The 17,361-nt window shown below is 35.9% G+C and overlaps 1 protein-coding gene across 1 annotated transcript; it reads right to left on the bottom strand.

Annotated features, from left to right (window-relative positions):
• Positions 1-16,672: 16,672 nt before the first annotated feature.
• Positions 16,673-17,116, bottom strand: LOC118894072 (keratin-associated protein 15-1). The gene has a single exon (XM_036849719.1). The coding sequence runs from the start codon at positions 17,114-17,116 to the stop codon at positions 16,673-16,675; it is 444 nt and encodes a 147-aa protein (XP_036705614.1).
• Positions 17,117-17,361: the final 245 nt, after the last annotated feature.

Raw genomic sequence — 17,361 nt, 5'->3', positions numbered from 1 at the left:
CTTCACCACTGAGCCACTAGGGAGGCCCCAAGACATAATTTTAAACACATCCTCTTCCATATCTTTTCTCTGAGTCTCTTAAGGAAGAGAATTGAGTCTTCAGAAATCAAAATGCGAAGTTCAGAGAAAAGAGAAGAAATGTTTTGCTAAATTGCTTTAGTTCTTATCATACAAAGATAGAGAAACAGTATTATAGTAGTATCATTGTATAAATATACCACATTTTCTTAACCCATTCATCTGGAGATGGACATTTAGTTTGCTTCTGTCTTGAATAATGCTCAATAAACATGGGAGTGCAGATACTGCTATTTCTATTTTGAGTGAAAGGTACTGAATTTTCCATGGGTGACTTTATAAAACATTGACCTTATAAAAAAATTAATATGGAGAAAAATGTAGTTGCAGAGAAGAAAAGATACAACATTAGCTAGCATTAAAGATACTAAGAACTTTAGAAAAGACAAGTACAATAGGAGAAATATAATAAACAAAAATATTATAGACATCACTTATTAATTACCTAATTTAAGTCAGACATTTTGAATACTTTACATAAACTCTGAAAATATTACTATCCCCACTGTAAAGATAAGGGAATTGGATCAGACAGTGGAAGTGACTTGTCCAAGACCAAGCAGCTGGTAGGTGGTAAAGTCAGGATTTGAATCTGGATTCAAAACTCATGTTTGTTCTTTATGCTACACCCTGCTGTTGCCAGAGAGCAGGCATCAGTGGTGATATTTGGGATAAATTGTGGACTGTGAGAGATGGTAGATTGACTTTGTAGTCTTCACTGGTTAATTTATATTGAGCATTAATTGGTAAAACTCAATAGAGTTTTAGAAACCAGAAAAAAATAGAGAAAATGAATTTTGCTTAAGATCATAAGTTTTTCATTGGCATAAAGCTGGGAAAAATTTAGGAAACTTTAGTATAAGCCTCCTGTGAGTAGTTTTCTATAACATTTTGTTTTAGCATATCAAATTTTACATAAATTGAAATATATATCAATAAATACTTTGTGTATAGCTGTTGAACAAGACCTATAATTTTAAGTAGAGGATGGACAGAAAAGTCACTTTAATAGAGGAAAATTCATAAGGCACAGGATTGCAACAGTGGGATTCGGTCTAGTGGGATATGGGTGAAAGAAGAATAGTCATGTAAGCAGCAGATTCTAATCTTTCTTCATCCTCCTGTTACCCTCTCTCTTCACCATGGGATATATAATGTCTCAAACCCTAACTTTTAAGGAAGGGAAACTTTGCAAAAATTCTCCCAGGTGGAATAAGACATTTCGTGGGAGATAGCCTAGGTATTTGGAAGGAGAAAATTTGAAAGTATCATCCAAATGGAGCACAGATTCTCAAGAAAAGGGAAGATGGAGTCTTCTCTTCATGGAACATTTTCCTAATGTGCAATGTTGCCTAACACATAAAGTCTAGCTTCTCTGTGCTAAGAGTGGTTGGATTATTATTAGATTATTAGAGGGCAGATGGTTTGAACAGCAGAGGTCATATAAATGAAGCATTAATTAAATGTAGTTGTAAATAAAGTAATATTTGAAAGTAAAAAAAAAAAAATCATGGTTGTGGAAAGACTGTATTTGATTTTCTCACGATTCAAGAGCCTCTAAAAATCCCTGATACAGGCAGACATCTTTTTCGTTAAGCAAGGCAAACGGCTGCAGAGGTTCCTCTGTCCACCAGGGGGCATGTCACCATTGTTTACTCTCCACTTTCCACTTAGGAAATTTCTGAGGTAATTTTCAGAACTCTCATTCACTCCCTCTCTTGCTCATCAGCTCATTGATCATTTGGTTATCTTTCAAGACTGCCTTTGGTCTCTTCTAATTTTATCCGAAGACCTTGAAGTTGGCTGGGAGTTTCTACTGCAAGTGTCGTTTATAGGCCGACTGAGAGCCAAAGATTGGAATAAATCTCTTCAAACTTTCTTTATTTCAAAGCCTAAATTCTTTGTTCTATTAAGCCTGACACTTCTGTTGAGGTAGAAACTGCTGCAAATTAGGATGAGCACGACCTAGTTTTACATGCTTTGGATGGTTGTACTCCATTGCTAGTTTGCTGAGGATCTTTCTGACCTTATTTAGAACAATTCCCATTAAAATCAATGCCAAATCAGTGACACTTAAGGACACATAGAAAAAGTCCTAGAGCAATTCCCATGAAAATCAATGCCAAATCAGTGATATTTAAGGACACACAGAAAAAGTCCTAGAATACTGTCTAATGCTTCTTAAAGAAAAATTATTCATTAGCAAAAATCCTTTATTTTTAGTTATTAAAGAGTATAGATTTTTGAAACTACTGAACCATAACCCTTGGTGTACAGAAGGTACTACTGCAACCTTTTTGCCTTTGTCAACAAAAAGAAAAGGAGATTTCTCTCTCTCTCTCTCTCACTTGCTCTTTCTCTGTACACACACACACACACACACACACACACACATCTTTACTACAATTTCAGGACAAATTGAAATGCAAATGTAAAATAGAATATAAAAACCGAGCATTCTCAGCCAATTGATTTTTAACACTTGAACCTGAAGGAAACAGAGGCTGTGTATCAATAATAGAAAACATGATTTTCAATTTGCCTTGCAAGGCGCAGTCTCTGTAAGGTGAATCCCTCATACAGATCAGAGTTAAGCAACATAATGGAGAACAGCAGCTGACGTGGTTTCTAAGGCATGCCATAAATCATATTCTATTTCACTTTGGAAATGTCTCTGCTGGCAACAACCTTTGCATTCGGGGATCAAGTGGAACACTCATCTCCTATTAAATCAATGCAAAATGCGAAGCAAAGCTTAGTGGCTGTGTTGTGGTTTATTTCTCAAGGGACTCTGGTAATTACAAGTGAAAAAACCCTGGACTGTTCTCATGATAGAAGGTTGTGGAAAGAAATATACCAATGCACAAGTGTTGCTTAGCAACATGGTTTTCATAAGGAAAAACCAATTGTTGAACCTTTCAGAAAGTCATCACTGTGAGTATACCATATTCCAGTGCCTTTAGTGAAAAGGTGAGAAAATTGGAAAAAGGTACAAACACTTTTGACCCCACTGTTGATGCTAAACTAGTGATGCTTATGTGTAAGTTCCAATATTTATTTACTCATGCAAGAATTCACATTTTTGGGAACATCGGCTACAAGCTAAGTGTGCATTCCAAATGTGATGTCAATATCTCACCTCATCAGAACAACATCCACTATCTCTTAAAGAAGTAGCAGATTAAAAATAAAATGATTACCATTTCATAGTACTTCCATATTTTTTAATGGCCATAAAATTGGAAAGAAGAGCAATATTGTAGGGGTCATTGTTTAAAACATTGTTTGTCTAGGTAGCCTTCTCTAATTACATTAAGTCCAATGAAATAAATAAAAATGAAATTTCTAGTATATAACAATAAAAAAAAAGAAACCTGGGTTGGATGCTGTATTAGATTTTTAATGAAGTATGTACTCAAATGGTAGGAAACAAACATACATAAATGTCCTGATACAAAGAGAAAAATGGTTGTCATAATATAAGTAGCAATATCATAGAACAGAGGAACACTTCTGAGAGGGTGAAGGTAAGAACAGGCTTAGAAAGAGTCGAGCATTTCAATATATAAAAAAACAGAGCAAGGTCAAAAACAAAAGTAAATGTATATAAAAGCATAGTATAAGAGGAATTGATGAATAATTTGGAGTGTGGCAAGAAATAAACTGGAAACAGTAGCTTGGAAGCAAATCATAGATTACTATGTGAAAGAACAGTACTGAAAAGATGAGTTTGGATTCTGACTGAGCTAAGAATCCTAGATCCAAAAATTATTAACCCTGTGTGTCCTTGGGCATGTTATTTGTTTTCCCTAACTTCTAGTACTAACCACACAGAGTTGTGAGAATTAAGATACCTCATGGAAAGACGAGACTTCATATTTAAACAACAATGAGAGCCAGGCACTTTATATAAATGAGTACAAGAGAGCCACACATAAGGATTCAGTATATCATTTTTCAAATGGTATCCTAGGTTCCAATTTTTTTTCTCACAAACCCACTTGGTTAGTGTGGTTAGTGTATTCAGTATGTAGAAATAATCTTTCACAAAGAAGTATGTGCTTTAATATTTTTAAAAACATAGAAACCTCTCAGTATTTTTTTCACTTTTGATAGAGACTAGGGTTCAAGAAATATTTCACCGCTTTTTAAATTTTACTTTATGATAGAAAACAGTGCAAGTACATTAAAAAATTCTGATCACATTAGCTCTCAGTTTAAAAGAAAGAGGTGAACTGCCGCAAAGTGAGGATCATATCCCAGGATAAAAGGAAATATATCTACAGCTTTAATCGATTGTCCTGTAGGAGTCAGTCAGAGACTTAACAGATTAAAAAAAAAAAAAAAATCCGAGTAGCAAGATACCTTTTAATTTCTCCCTTTTAAAACCTTGAAAACCTATTCAAATTAAAAAAAACAAAAAACACTAGGGCAATCAACATATGTCAGTTGAACAAAACTTGGAAGAATCATTGGCATACAGAGATTCTCCATAACTACTTATTGAATGAATGAATGAATGATTGATTGAGTAAATGAATGCAGGACCAATGTGGCCCACAGTTTTTGAATTCTGAAGTAAAGTATGTATCATATATACCAACAAATAGTTCTCAATAAATCTTTATTCTTGTTATTATCATTGGCAAACCACTGAACATATTTAAGGGAAGGAATGATATTATCTGAACTGATTTAAGAAGACAACTCTGTTTTATTATTCAACTCTGTTTTATCAATTAAATTCTGTTTTATTCAATGCAGAGACAAGATTTATGTGGAAAGTAACCAGACGCAGGGAAGCTCTTGTAATATTGCCTGACAAGAGGTCACACAGGCCTACATAGGAGAGTAGGACAGAAATGAGAAGAAATGGTAGCTATTCAGAACATTTTAAAGTACAGACTAATCCGATTGGTTGTGAATGAAGGTTAAGAGAAAGATAAAAATCAAACCAATATCAAGATTTTTGAGTCTCGGTTACAGAAGTAATGGTTTGTCTTAATAGAAATAAGATATAACAACGAGTTCAAATTTAACAAGCTGCATTTGAGATATTGATGGTTAACATACATGGCAAGACAGAACTTCCCTGGTGGTCCAGTGGTTAAGACTTCACCTTCCAGTGCAGGGGGTGCGGGTTCCATCCCTGGTCGGGGAGTTAAGATCCCAAATGCCTCAGGGCCGTAAAAACCAAAACATAAAACAGAAGCAATATTGTAACAAATTCAATAAAGACTTTTAAAAAAATGGTCCACATCAAAAGATCTAAAAAAAAAAAAAAACTACATGGCAAGAGGTATAAGAGATATCTAGGGATTAGTTGACATCCAAGACTTTTCTTAGGAAAGTAGTTAAGATTTTGAATGCAAATTTTTAAATTATCTGCAAAATTGATAGTGGGAAACATGAAAGAAGATGCAGTTGTCCTGGGAGGGAATATGGAGCATAAAAAAAAGAGAGAGCATGGTACTCCATCTTGAAAGATGCCTACATTTGAGGACTGGATAGAAGGACATGGGAATGGAGAACTTATGGTGAAGTGCATGGTGAGAGATCTGAATGACACAGAATAAAATAAATAGTTTCATGAGAAGTTCAAAGGAAGAGAGAATTTCAAGAGAATGTAGAAAAATGGTCCTATGACACAGTTTAGGAAGGGCAGGTAAGTTTAAGAATGAGAAGGAAAATACTGAGTTTGATCACTAGCAGGGCACTGGTGACCACTAACATATCATTTCAGCAGAGAGGAAGTGGCGGTGGCCAACAAAGAGTGAGCAGGTAATAAAAAGAAGAGACATCAAATATGAAGTTTATTTGTAGGGACTTCCTTGGTGGTCCAGTGGTTAAGACTCTGCGCTCCCAATGCAGGGGGCCCAGGTTCGATCCCTGGTCGGGGAACTAGATCTCGCATGCATGCTGCAACTAAGAGCACACATGCTGCAACTAAAGATTCCTGCGCACGGCAACGAAGATCCCGCGTGCCGCAACTAAGACCTGGCGCAGCCAAATAAATAAGCAAATATTAAAAAATAAAATAAAAAGAAAGTTTTTAGATGTCGGTAAGCATCATGGAGGTGAAAAACGGGGATGGGACATGTAACTAGTATGGAGGCAGGGGAAGGGGCTGCGTCAGGCAATCAGATTTCACCAACTTGTTCATTTTTTCTCTGTTCTCATGATATGTGTATTTAACGTTACACTTTTTATTTGTTACAGGTTGATGGGTTGTATTGTGATTGTTTTGAGTCAGTGTAGATGCTAAAGTCAGCATTGGCATGAGCGCCTTGAATTATTATTGTTCTAGCGACTAGACCTGGTAATGTCAGTGGAATGTAAGCTCTCCGAAGTCAGGAATCTTCTCTATCTTGTTCAACACTCTATACCCAGCATGTCTGACACATAACGGGTCAAAGGATGTTGACTGATTGACTGATTGATGTAGAAACCCCTTCTGACTCACTTGCTCTAACGTTTTACTTGCATATCTACTTCCTTAATTGGATTCTAAGTATCTTAATGGTGAGAGGTGTCAGTTTTTAATTCTTTTGGTTTCCCACTGTTACTCTGAAGATATGTGATATTCTTAAAAGGTTTCCAGAAGGGTGGGTGGCAATTAGATTAAATTATAAGATGAAAAATATCTGATAAAACTGTATTATCAGACTATTTTTAAAGGCCGACTTTTTAGGCATCCAGTTAGCTCAGGTTGCCCTAGATGCTTCGTCATGGCACATACTCTAATTCAGTGTTTTGAGAATTAATGGCTAAAATTATGTGAAATAATTACTTTACAAAGATAAAAGATTTCTGAAAATGAAGTAGTTTATTAGATTTATAACATATAAGTAAGTCTCCCTCACCACCAACTCCTAGGAAATTCAACTAAATATTAATGCTCGTGACATTTCTGCCTGCGGTTTCATTAAGGTGACAGATTCATCCAAATATCATGGTTGGACATCACATCCATTAGTAAGGCACAAAGGTTAGAATACGGGGTGAAATACTTTCTCAGACCACTCCCTAAAAACGAATGCATCAGAACCATTATCAACTGACATTCTGGAAACTTCAGTCAGGTCCTTAGGGTTCCCTTTAGCATCTCTCCTTCATTCTTCCTATCCAAGCTACTTTATTCTCTTCTTCATGCTTTTCAAGATGGCTCCCAAATCCACGAAGGCTGCCATGATTCTTTCTGCAATGCCATTCGCTATCTGTGCTCAGCCCCTGTGTATCCAGCCAAAACTTTCTCCATGTCTCATTCTTGACAAAGAATTTATGCCAGATAGTGGGATTACAGAAATGGATTTTACGATCTGAGCAGAGAATCCCCTGGGTTTCCATCTTTAAGTTATGATCCCTTGTGATATCTCACCAGGTGGAGAAACTGTTCACCTTGCAACTGATACATGAGCGTCCAGGACCTATGGCTGAATGTGTGGGACTTACCAATCAATGTGCTGGCCCTTTTGTTGGGATTCTTCTGGTTTTGAATATTAGCAATCTGCAAATTCTCCATTATGAGGACATTGTAATGCAATATCTTTGAGAAAGTAGTAAATACCTGTATCTTCTATAGTACAATAGATGGTGTTCACAATGTAATGTATGTGTATTAAAGTACCATATAAACTGTAAAACACTATATGAAAATTAAGGAACATTAAGCTTTGTTAAGAGTATTACTTGAAATAATTCAAACTTGAATATGTACTTGATTAATGCCTTGATTACAAATATAAGCAGAGATATATGTGAGTTATTTTATAATTGATTTAAATTTGCATCAATATACTTTCCTAATTGTTATTTATTCCTTTTAGAATAGCAACTCTAATTTTGTCCTAAATTATCTTTCCATCTAAGCTTTTGTAATTTCATCTGAAAAAACGTGTCCAGAAATCTAAGATTTCTTCTATGACCATCTAGTGATCCGTGGTAGAACCATTGTTTAATAGGAATTTTATTCCACTTACTAGGAGAGAGATAGTGGGATGTTATATAAAATAATGGAAAATGTTTGAGATAAGCTTAAGTAGAAGGACATGGAATTAACTGCTTCAGTAACTCCCATGTGGGTAATATCCTTAGCAAAAGTTTCTACATGCGAGTTTTGTATCATTAATGGGTCACAAAATCTATTTCTTGATGGTGACCAGTACTTCTTCTAGTGAGGAATAATAGAATAGGATAGGATGGGATGGGATGGGATGGGATGGGAAAAAATTTCAGAGTTATCTTACACATTTTTTTCTGAAAGTTTGGTTTTTAAGAGAGAGTAAGACACACACACACACACATACACAGAGACACATACAGAGAGAGAGAGAAAGAAAGTAGGAGAAATAGGTTCTGAAGTAAAATGTGTTTCTCAGTATCGGTCAGGGTCACACATATTTGAAAGGCTCTGATATTACAAGAAATTTCCCTATCTCCCATTGCCCTGCCTGCATAGTGAAGGCCACTGTGTCAGGGATGGTGTGGAAAATCTGCTAGTAGAAGAGCAGATACAATTCTGGATACTGTTCTGGATACAGATTTAAAGACTCATACATAGAAAAAGAAATAGTAAAATTCCTAAGCAGAGTGTCCATTTTACTCTTCCAGCATTTGAAAACAATTTTCTTCTTGTGCTAGATGGAGTCTATTGTTTCTAATGCACTTAAATACACATGGGGATTTTCTTTCTTTCTGATACAATTTTTCTAACTGCCATGTAAGTTGTTTGAGGGTAAGAACTATGTCTCTTCATTTTGTAAACCCAAGGCCAGAACAGTGACTGCTACACTGTTGACATTCAGGGTTAAGTATCCACTGAAGAAATCTCCAGGCTTTAGGACATATAAATTAAAACTAGTAAAAATAATACAGGGAAGGACCTAACATTTGTGGCCACCTTCCATTAGATAACAAATGTTTTTTATATAATGTCTCCTTTAATTCCTAGTCTAAACTTGCCAAATACAAGATTTTATTCAATTATAAAAATGAAGAAATTGAGGCTAGGAGGTAAGTCACCAAGAGTCACCAGTTTGTATGTCAGGAAAAAATCACCCCTGATAACTAAGTTTAAAAGGAAAATAAGAATTAAGTAGATTTCTCAAGAAGAAGATGTGGAAACTGAGAGATAGGTCATATACTTCCACCATAACTGAGCTCAGAGGATATTCAGGATCTCAGTTTCTCAATAAAAACAGCCTCTCTCTCTCTCTCTCTCTCTATTACTTAGTGTTATTAGTTTCAGAAAACACTTTTAAAAAAGGAAAACACTTTTATTCTTAATAGAGCTCATTTTATATATAAATATAAAATGGTTGTATATATTAAATGGTTGTATATGCAACAGAATAAGAACTATAGACAAATAATGAATAGTTATGTGTACTCATTGAAATATAAGGCATCTTTGGGGATTGAGGTGAAGAATCAACAAACTAAATAAATCCTAATTCCTCATAATAGAATTTGTACAAAATTGGCCTATTTCATAATTTTTAAGGGGCTAGAATGAATTTTCATTCACTTGACCACTGCTTCACAGGAGCCTGGTACTGTGAGCTTAAGCAATTTAGAATTTATCATTACAGACTTGCATTCCTCTGCTTCAATAGGCAGCAAAAAATATTCTGTGCATGACATACAAAAGAGCAAATTAAAATGTTTCATAATTTTAATTTTTTTGTTGGTACTTTTTGTGTTCCTTCTATAATTATGTGAAATCCGATTACTTAAGTCAATCTCATAATAGTTGGAAATCTCTAATTTAGTTGTTATGAGAACATGGTAGCCACATGGGCTTAATGAGACTGCATTGTGTCATATGTAAGAAAGCCTGCTCTTTGCTTGGGTCTTCTGCATGAACACTCTTGTCTTTATGTAGAGGTGTCACAATTTAAGTAAAATAGAGCCTCTCTTCAATTGCAGGCAATTTTGTCCAATTCTCCACACTATTTCTTTCATGTCATCATTTCTCAATTTGTACTTCACTTGCTCAAAAAATATTCTTAGGTACTCATCATGCATACGGCTATAATTATTCAGAGTGTTTTTCAGCATTCATTTTACCTTTTACTGGGCTTTACAAAATAAATTTGAAGAAATGCAATTTGTTAATGGCATAGATTCTTAATAACAAAATGCTACATTTTTCAAGGCCTTTGAAAAATAATGCTCAGTAATTCCTTGATGTCAAAAGCTTAGAAAATATTAATAAGGAAAATAGATCCTTTATTACCTAGAAGGCGTGATGGTTCACCATCATCAGGATGTGTTCTTTTTAAATTAATTAATTAATTATTACTCCTTGCATTGAGTGATATGTTAAAAAGATAAAGTTTTCAAAGTAAAACTGAGTTTATAATACATCACTAACTAGCTGTATGATCTTGGGCAAATTGACTTCTCTGTACATTATTTAAAAACAAAACAAAAACAAACAGACAAAAACTGAACTAATACCCAACTCAACTCTTTGTCTTGTGTTATGGATTTTAAGAGCATATTGTTATAACATGTATTATTAAAAATGAAAGCCCTCAAAATTTAGACTACTGCTTTTAAAAGTAACATAAAAGTGGATGGATTAATGATTGTAATTGTGATAATTAATTTTGATTTTTGTCTACAATGAAACTTTTTAAATGTTGTGATCTTTTTTTCAGCCAGCAATAAAAGCCTAACAATATAATTTGGTATTAATGGAGTGACATTATTCAAAATGTCCTTACACACAAGCATGCTTGAAATTGTCATTAATAAGAAATATGTGCTACTTCTGAGATGGAACATTCAGTTCCTTTGAGAGGATTGCTCTGTCTCCGAAATTTTCTCCTGTTCATCAGGAAGCATGACCTGTCTGCAACATAATAAGATACATGTCAGAAACACCAGGAAATAACAGAGATTTTTGTCGATCAAGACAACTTCTGAGGGACAGAAGATATCAAGGTAGTTTTCTACATTTAATAAATAATTTATAACTAAAGTGCTGTGCTCCCTTAAAAGAAGAGTGAATCAATTGTTAGCATTTTATTAAATGATACTCTGAAAGTAACAAATTATGAAGAAGATACAGTTCTTGTCTTGGGGCTTCCTTTCAGGAAAGTTGGCAAGAGTTGGAAAAAAAGGATATAACCCCCTAACTACAAAATATTTCTAATACCTTTCTGGCCAGAATGATCCCAAATGATAAAACATGAGGAAAAAAAGTGAATTGCAAATATATTGCAAAAAAAAAAATTGACTAAAACAATCAAATGAAAGTTCTCATTTAAAAATCTGCCCCCTAAAATGCACATTAAATTGAGGTGACAGAACACAATTCTAAAATTATTACTCAGAAATTTCTATTGATCTCCACTTTCTTATATAATATAATCTAAATTTGTAACTATGATACCCATGGCCAAATAACCTTTCTAGTTCAAGCTCAAGCTTCTTTTCCACACACAAAGGCAAGGGAGTATCTTCATACATACTCTTTGCCTATGTCACTTGTCCTATTTCCTGTGACTTTAATCTGCCTGTTCAAATGTATTATCTTCTAAGTCCTACCTTGAGCTTTACTTTTTCTGGGAAATGTCTTCCAATCTTCATGTCTTGTCTTGTGAGATTATATCAGTCTAACTAAAATTATAGTTAGTTTACAGTATTGTTGATAGCTGTGGGTCAGTTTCATTACATTATTACTTAAACTTGTATTCTCCAGGACCTAGCATAAACCCTGGCATATAGCAGGAACAAATAAATGTTTGTTTAAATAAACTTGTTTTCTTGTATTTGAAATATGAATCTCTTTGAGTAGATGAAATATTTAGCATGAAATATTTGGTAGATACAACTAAAGAAGTTCATAGTAAAGTACCCATATGATGAATTGAATTGACATGTTGAGATTCTTAGAGAGTAAAACCTATGATGTCAGCTTCAAAGCCTCAAATTGAAGAAATGTACTTTATGATCAACTCCATCACTGCTGGCATATACTAAAAAGTTGAAGTCTTTTTTGTGGAGTACACAGAATGAGTCAGACAAATTGAAGAAAGCTCTCAGAATGTCCAAGAGGTATTGCAGCAGAGTCTATAAACCAGCAATTGGCCTCAATTGGTCTTAACTATTTGAAACAGAGTGAGAAGATAACTAAGTCTTACTATTACTTTTTGGTCTAGGCTGATCAGAATAGGTGTGATCCCAACTTAGACATTCTAGAGCTGAGAAGCTTGTCACAAAAATACCATTTTCTTTTCTCTAATTGCATTTGAACAGATCATTATAATTGTGATAGTGGTAAACATAATCACAACTACTATATTTATGTGCAATAGTGGAATAACATTTGTCAAGTAAGTATTCAACATTATTTTAGATTTATGAAGTATAAATATATTTATTGGGTAGTCATCATTCATAACACCTCATTAATCCATGAAATAAAGTACTACTGCATTTTTACTGTTCTAGCCCTATCCCAAATGTGAGATAGGTCCAGTGTTCGCAGTTAAGAACTATCCCAAACAGCTCATTCTCAGAATACACATCTAAATCAGTGGTTCTAAACAAGGGATAATTTCACTTCCAGGGGACGTTTGGTAATATCTGAAGACATACTTGTTTGTCACAACCGGGGTGAAGAGGGGATGGTAGTGGGAAGAGACCAGGGATGCTATTAAACATCATACAATGCACAAAACAGCCCTGTCCTAACAAAATACTATCCATCCTAAATGTTAATAGTGCCAAAAGTTATGGAAACTGTGAAGAGAATGAATACATGTATAAAGTGCAGGAAACAAAGCAGAAAAGTAGAAAATGATAAAAGAAGGGCATGACATAAAACAGAGGCATGAAAGAAGCAAATGAATGAAGCAAATATGAGAAATATGATCACAGAATTAGCATAAGTTGAGCAAATAGATTAAAAATGATCTTGGAAATAAATTCTCTGAACATTGCCCTCTGCCCTAATAAGTCTCTTGTGCACAGCTGGGTCAGAGTTGTGTTCTTAGCAGAACCACACTAAAGAAGCCAGAGGGCTCATTAGCAGAAAAGAAATTATTTTTGTGAACAAATATAGACATTTTATTGAGATTTAGTTATTCTAGTGAGTGATCATGAAATTGTGCTAGAAATCTCTCTTACAAATTAGACATAAGAATCTGAGAAAGTGATTATTAAAAAGTATGAAAATAATTTTATAAACTGAGAGGAAGATTACTTATAAGTAAAATTTTAACTTACTCTCGCTTTCAGTCTTGTGCAGTAATTTAAACTATATTTTTTTATGAAACAGAAACTGTGAGCCCAGATTTTCTTGAAAACGGAGACTCTGATGGTTACTTTTATGTGTCAGTTTGGCTAGGCTATGGTGCCCAGTTGTTTGGTCAAATACTCGTCTTGTTCTTGTTGTAAAGGCATTTTGCAGATGAATTTGTCATTTATAATCAGTTGAATTTAAGGAGATTGCTCTCATTAATGTGGGCAGACTCATTCAACCAATTAAGACCTTCAGAGAAAAAGAAATTCTGCCCATCGGAAGCATGCTGCCAGACTCTGCTTTCATGAGTAGTGTAGCAAGTGTGTGTGTGTTTCCTTTAGGCTAAGAGGGTTGGCTGCACAGCAAATGGATCCTAGCAGAGGAAAGCTGGGTGGGTGCAGCACTGGTGGTGGGCAGGAACTGAGGGTGAGGAGCTAAGGAGAAGTTATGGAAGTGTGTGCTGTCAGGGTAATGGTAAGATGGTGGTTTCTGGAAAACATACCACCAGAAAAGAGCTAGTATTCAGACATGAGTGATAAGTGAGGATATTCAACAGCAAAGACAGAACCATAGGGAACACTTAGCACTGGCTAAGTGAAAAGACTTTTGATGTCCCTTTTGAACGTCTTAGAATATCACCAGGCAATCTGTTAACTAAGCAAAACAAAGTGTATTCAAACTTCCTGCAGAAAAGGGGACACCGTTGCATTGAGGCGTTTAGCTGTGTCTCTATAGACAGACATTAGAAGTGAGATCTTGGGCTCAGATGGTTTCAAGGCACAGAATTGATTGGCACTGGGCAAATTTATTAGCTGATAGTTTAGAATTGATAGGCATGGCAAAGAGAGGGTACCAACACGAGTCTCTTGATAAGTTAACTGTTGCTTAATTAGAGAGCTGTTTTTCAGGTCTGCAGACTGTTGTATTCAATACTACAGGAGTTTCCTGAAGCATACAGTGAAATGATTTATTGGTTTAGTCTCATCTTTTCCCAGGAAAAGTTTCCTGAATCAACTAGCTCATGCTGACACAGGTGGTCTAAAGCAGGTTGAGACAGATGGCCTCAGCTGTCATTTCCTTTCCTCCTATCCTTTCTCTTTGGCTTGAAGAGGAGAAGCCAGGAGGAGCACACTAATGGAAGACAAGGGAGAGCAAAGCCGGTAAATAAAATGATTGGGCCCCTCCAAGTCACAGGCGGCCTACGTAATCACATGACAGGCTTGAACCCAGGAAAAAGGGAGGGGCTTTAATATGGCTGTAAGACTGGTTTTTAATTTATACTGGAGTAAACTTAACTACTAATATGGAATAAAATGTTTCTTAATATCTTAATGTGATCATAGATCTGCACAAGGTATTATTCAGAAATTCAGGGAAGTTAGAGTCTGCAGGTCAAGAGTGAAGTTCCATAGCAGGAGAAAAATGAAGCACTTTCCTAATTATGCCCTACTGGGTCCAATCTGTCTAATACATCACTTGCATTTAAAATTAAAGATGGCCATCCAATAATTCTCAATTGTTTCTCACATTCAGTTGTAAGGTTTGACTTTCACTCAGTGAGTCTTATATAGGGTCTAATATAGTAATTAATTTTTTTGATTGATGAAAGTAAAATAAAGTATACTGAACTTAATTCATGGAAAAGTCTGTTTTCAGTTATGATTTTACTATTTGTCATTATTTCAGCTTATTTGAAATCAGAATAAATTTCATGAACATGGAAGCTATGAAAATGTAGCTCTCAGGACTTCCCTGGTGGCACAATGGTTAAGAATCCATCTGTCAATGCAGGGGACATGGGTTCGAGCCCTGGTCCAGGAAGATCCCACATGCCGCGGAGCAACTAAGACCATGCACCACAACTACTGAGTCCACGTACCACAACTACTGAAGCCCGCCTGCCACAACTACTGAAGCCTGTGCACCTAGATCCTGTGCTCTGCAGTAAGAGAAGCCACTGCAGTGAGAAGCCTGTGCACCACAACGAAGAGCAGCCCCCGCTCCCTGCAACTAGAGAAAGCCCGTGGGCAGCAGCAAAGACCCAACGCAGCCAAAAATAAATAAATTAAAAAAAAAAAATGTAGCTCTCATATCTTCCACTGCAGGGAGCCTAACTGACTTATAGTCCCAGCTGTCAGTCTCTGAATCTACCCCCGCGATTATGCCAAGGTCATGCTGTGCCCTGTTCTTGGCCAGTGACTGAGCTTGGCAGGGATACTCAGGCAGGCCCATCTCTGTGACTTGCGGGTGACTTACCAAAACTTTCTTGGAACTGCCTGAAGAGGATTATTCTAACGCAAACTTCCTTCCTTCCTTCCCTCTTTCCTTCACTGAGTTCAGACCTGCATTGTTGTCTGCTGGATCTCTCAGAATTCTCCAGCTACCTCCCCATTTTCACTGACAGATATTTTCCCCAATAAATATCTGTCATGTCAAATCCTAGATAGCAGCTATTTCTCAAAGGACCACAACTAACACATTAGAACAGCAAGATTTATATTTTTATATGAACTGGTAATTTACACATACTATTGTCAATAATGAGTTTCGTGTGATATTCTCACCCTTCTTTGAAGTTCCTGTTCTTTGTGTTCCCTTTGAAACATGTTTTTATCACCATTTTGCACTTGCTACATGGCAGTGAGTTAAAATAGTGTGTGTGTGAATTCTGTGAAGGCAGGGAATTTATGTCTTCATTCAGCATAAATGCCTGCTCTAGAACCAGAACACAATAAATATGTTTCAACGAATGCCTACCTAAAAACAAAATTTTCTAAAGCAATTAGATGAACAAATGTACCCACTGAGGGATATAAATCTGTTAAGACATAAGATATGCCATATATTTAGATTCTCTAAACTTCCTCTTTTCTACCCAGCAAAATATTAATGAAACATATGAAACAAAGAAAACAACAACAACAAGGTGTTTAGCTAATGAAGACAGTTGAAGTTACTGGATGCATTCACTAAATGTACCATATGGATAAAAAAATGGAATGCCATAATTCATGCTAGAGAAATAAGTTTATTTTAAATGCCATATCTATTTGCAATACACTTAAGTGAAAGAATCTTAGGAGGAAAATAAGAGTCTTATTAAGGTAGTAACAGAAATGATTCAGAGCATTGGCATAGGAATGAAAATTCAACATATATCTCACGTGTCTGATTTAGAAAAGGTTACAGGCCAAGGTTACTTTGTTACTTCTGGGAGGACTGTGTTAGCGAGTCCTAGTGTTGAAGATGGTCAGTAATCAAAGATGTTGGAGAGGCTGAGTGCTAAAGTTTCATAAAGTGCAGATATAACCATGAGGTAACGGGAGACATTCAGTAAATTTATCCAAAAAAGCGAGAGCTGAAGGCTGGTTGGTAACAAGATGACTGGCAATTCCTGGAAGAAAAGTAAGTTGGGCAGCAGAAGCTGGATCCACACCCCAGAGACTGGAAGCCAGTATTTCCATAACCAAAAGATCCAGGGCCAGTATTTCGCAAACCTAGAGATCCAGTGTAATTTGTTTGGCAGGGACTGTGGAAGATGATATTTTTTGGATGGAAGTAGGATGTCTGGTAGGATCTGGTCACAGCCCAGGGTGTCTGGAAGCTGGTGGGCTTAAAGAAGGTCTCCTGACAACCACCGTGGAGAGAGGAGCCCAGCTGGAAAGTGCTGGGGTGGGGGTAGCTTATATTGCTGTGGTAGAAAGAATCATAGGTGGAAACTGGGTACCCCAGGTAACCTCCAAGGGAGAGGGAGAAGTTTCCAGAGCTGCAGTTGAAAGACATGTTGTCAGGAGTTCTAAGTTCAACTGAGTTGCAGAGGGAAGTTTGTGAGTGTGAATGTTACCTTCTATACTGGACAGTTATATACTGTACTCTAGCAATGGGTGTAAGAGCATGTGCCCATTTTAATAAGAACGCTTAATTAGATTCTAGTCAAAATGAAATGCATTAACCTTCAAAGACCTTTTTTTATGAATGTGGACTTTTAAATGAAAGAATTGCATTAGTTTTTCAAAGTAATTGTTCAT

This window comes from Balaenoptera musculus, chromosome 4, assembly GCF_009873245.2.
Source record: "Balaenoptera musculus isolate JJ_BM4_2016_0621 chromosome 4, mBalMus1.pri.v3, whole genome shotgun sequence".
Lineage (NCBI taxonomy): Eukaryota > Metazoa > Chordata > Mammalia > Artiodactyla > Balaenopteridae > Balaenoptera > Balaenoptera musculus.
Note: the sequence above shows the minus strand (reverse complement) of the source record. Positions and strands in the feature narration are given on the sequence as shown.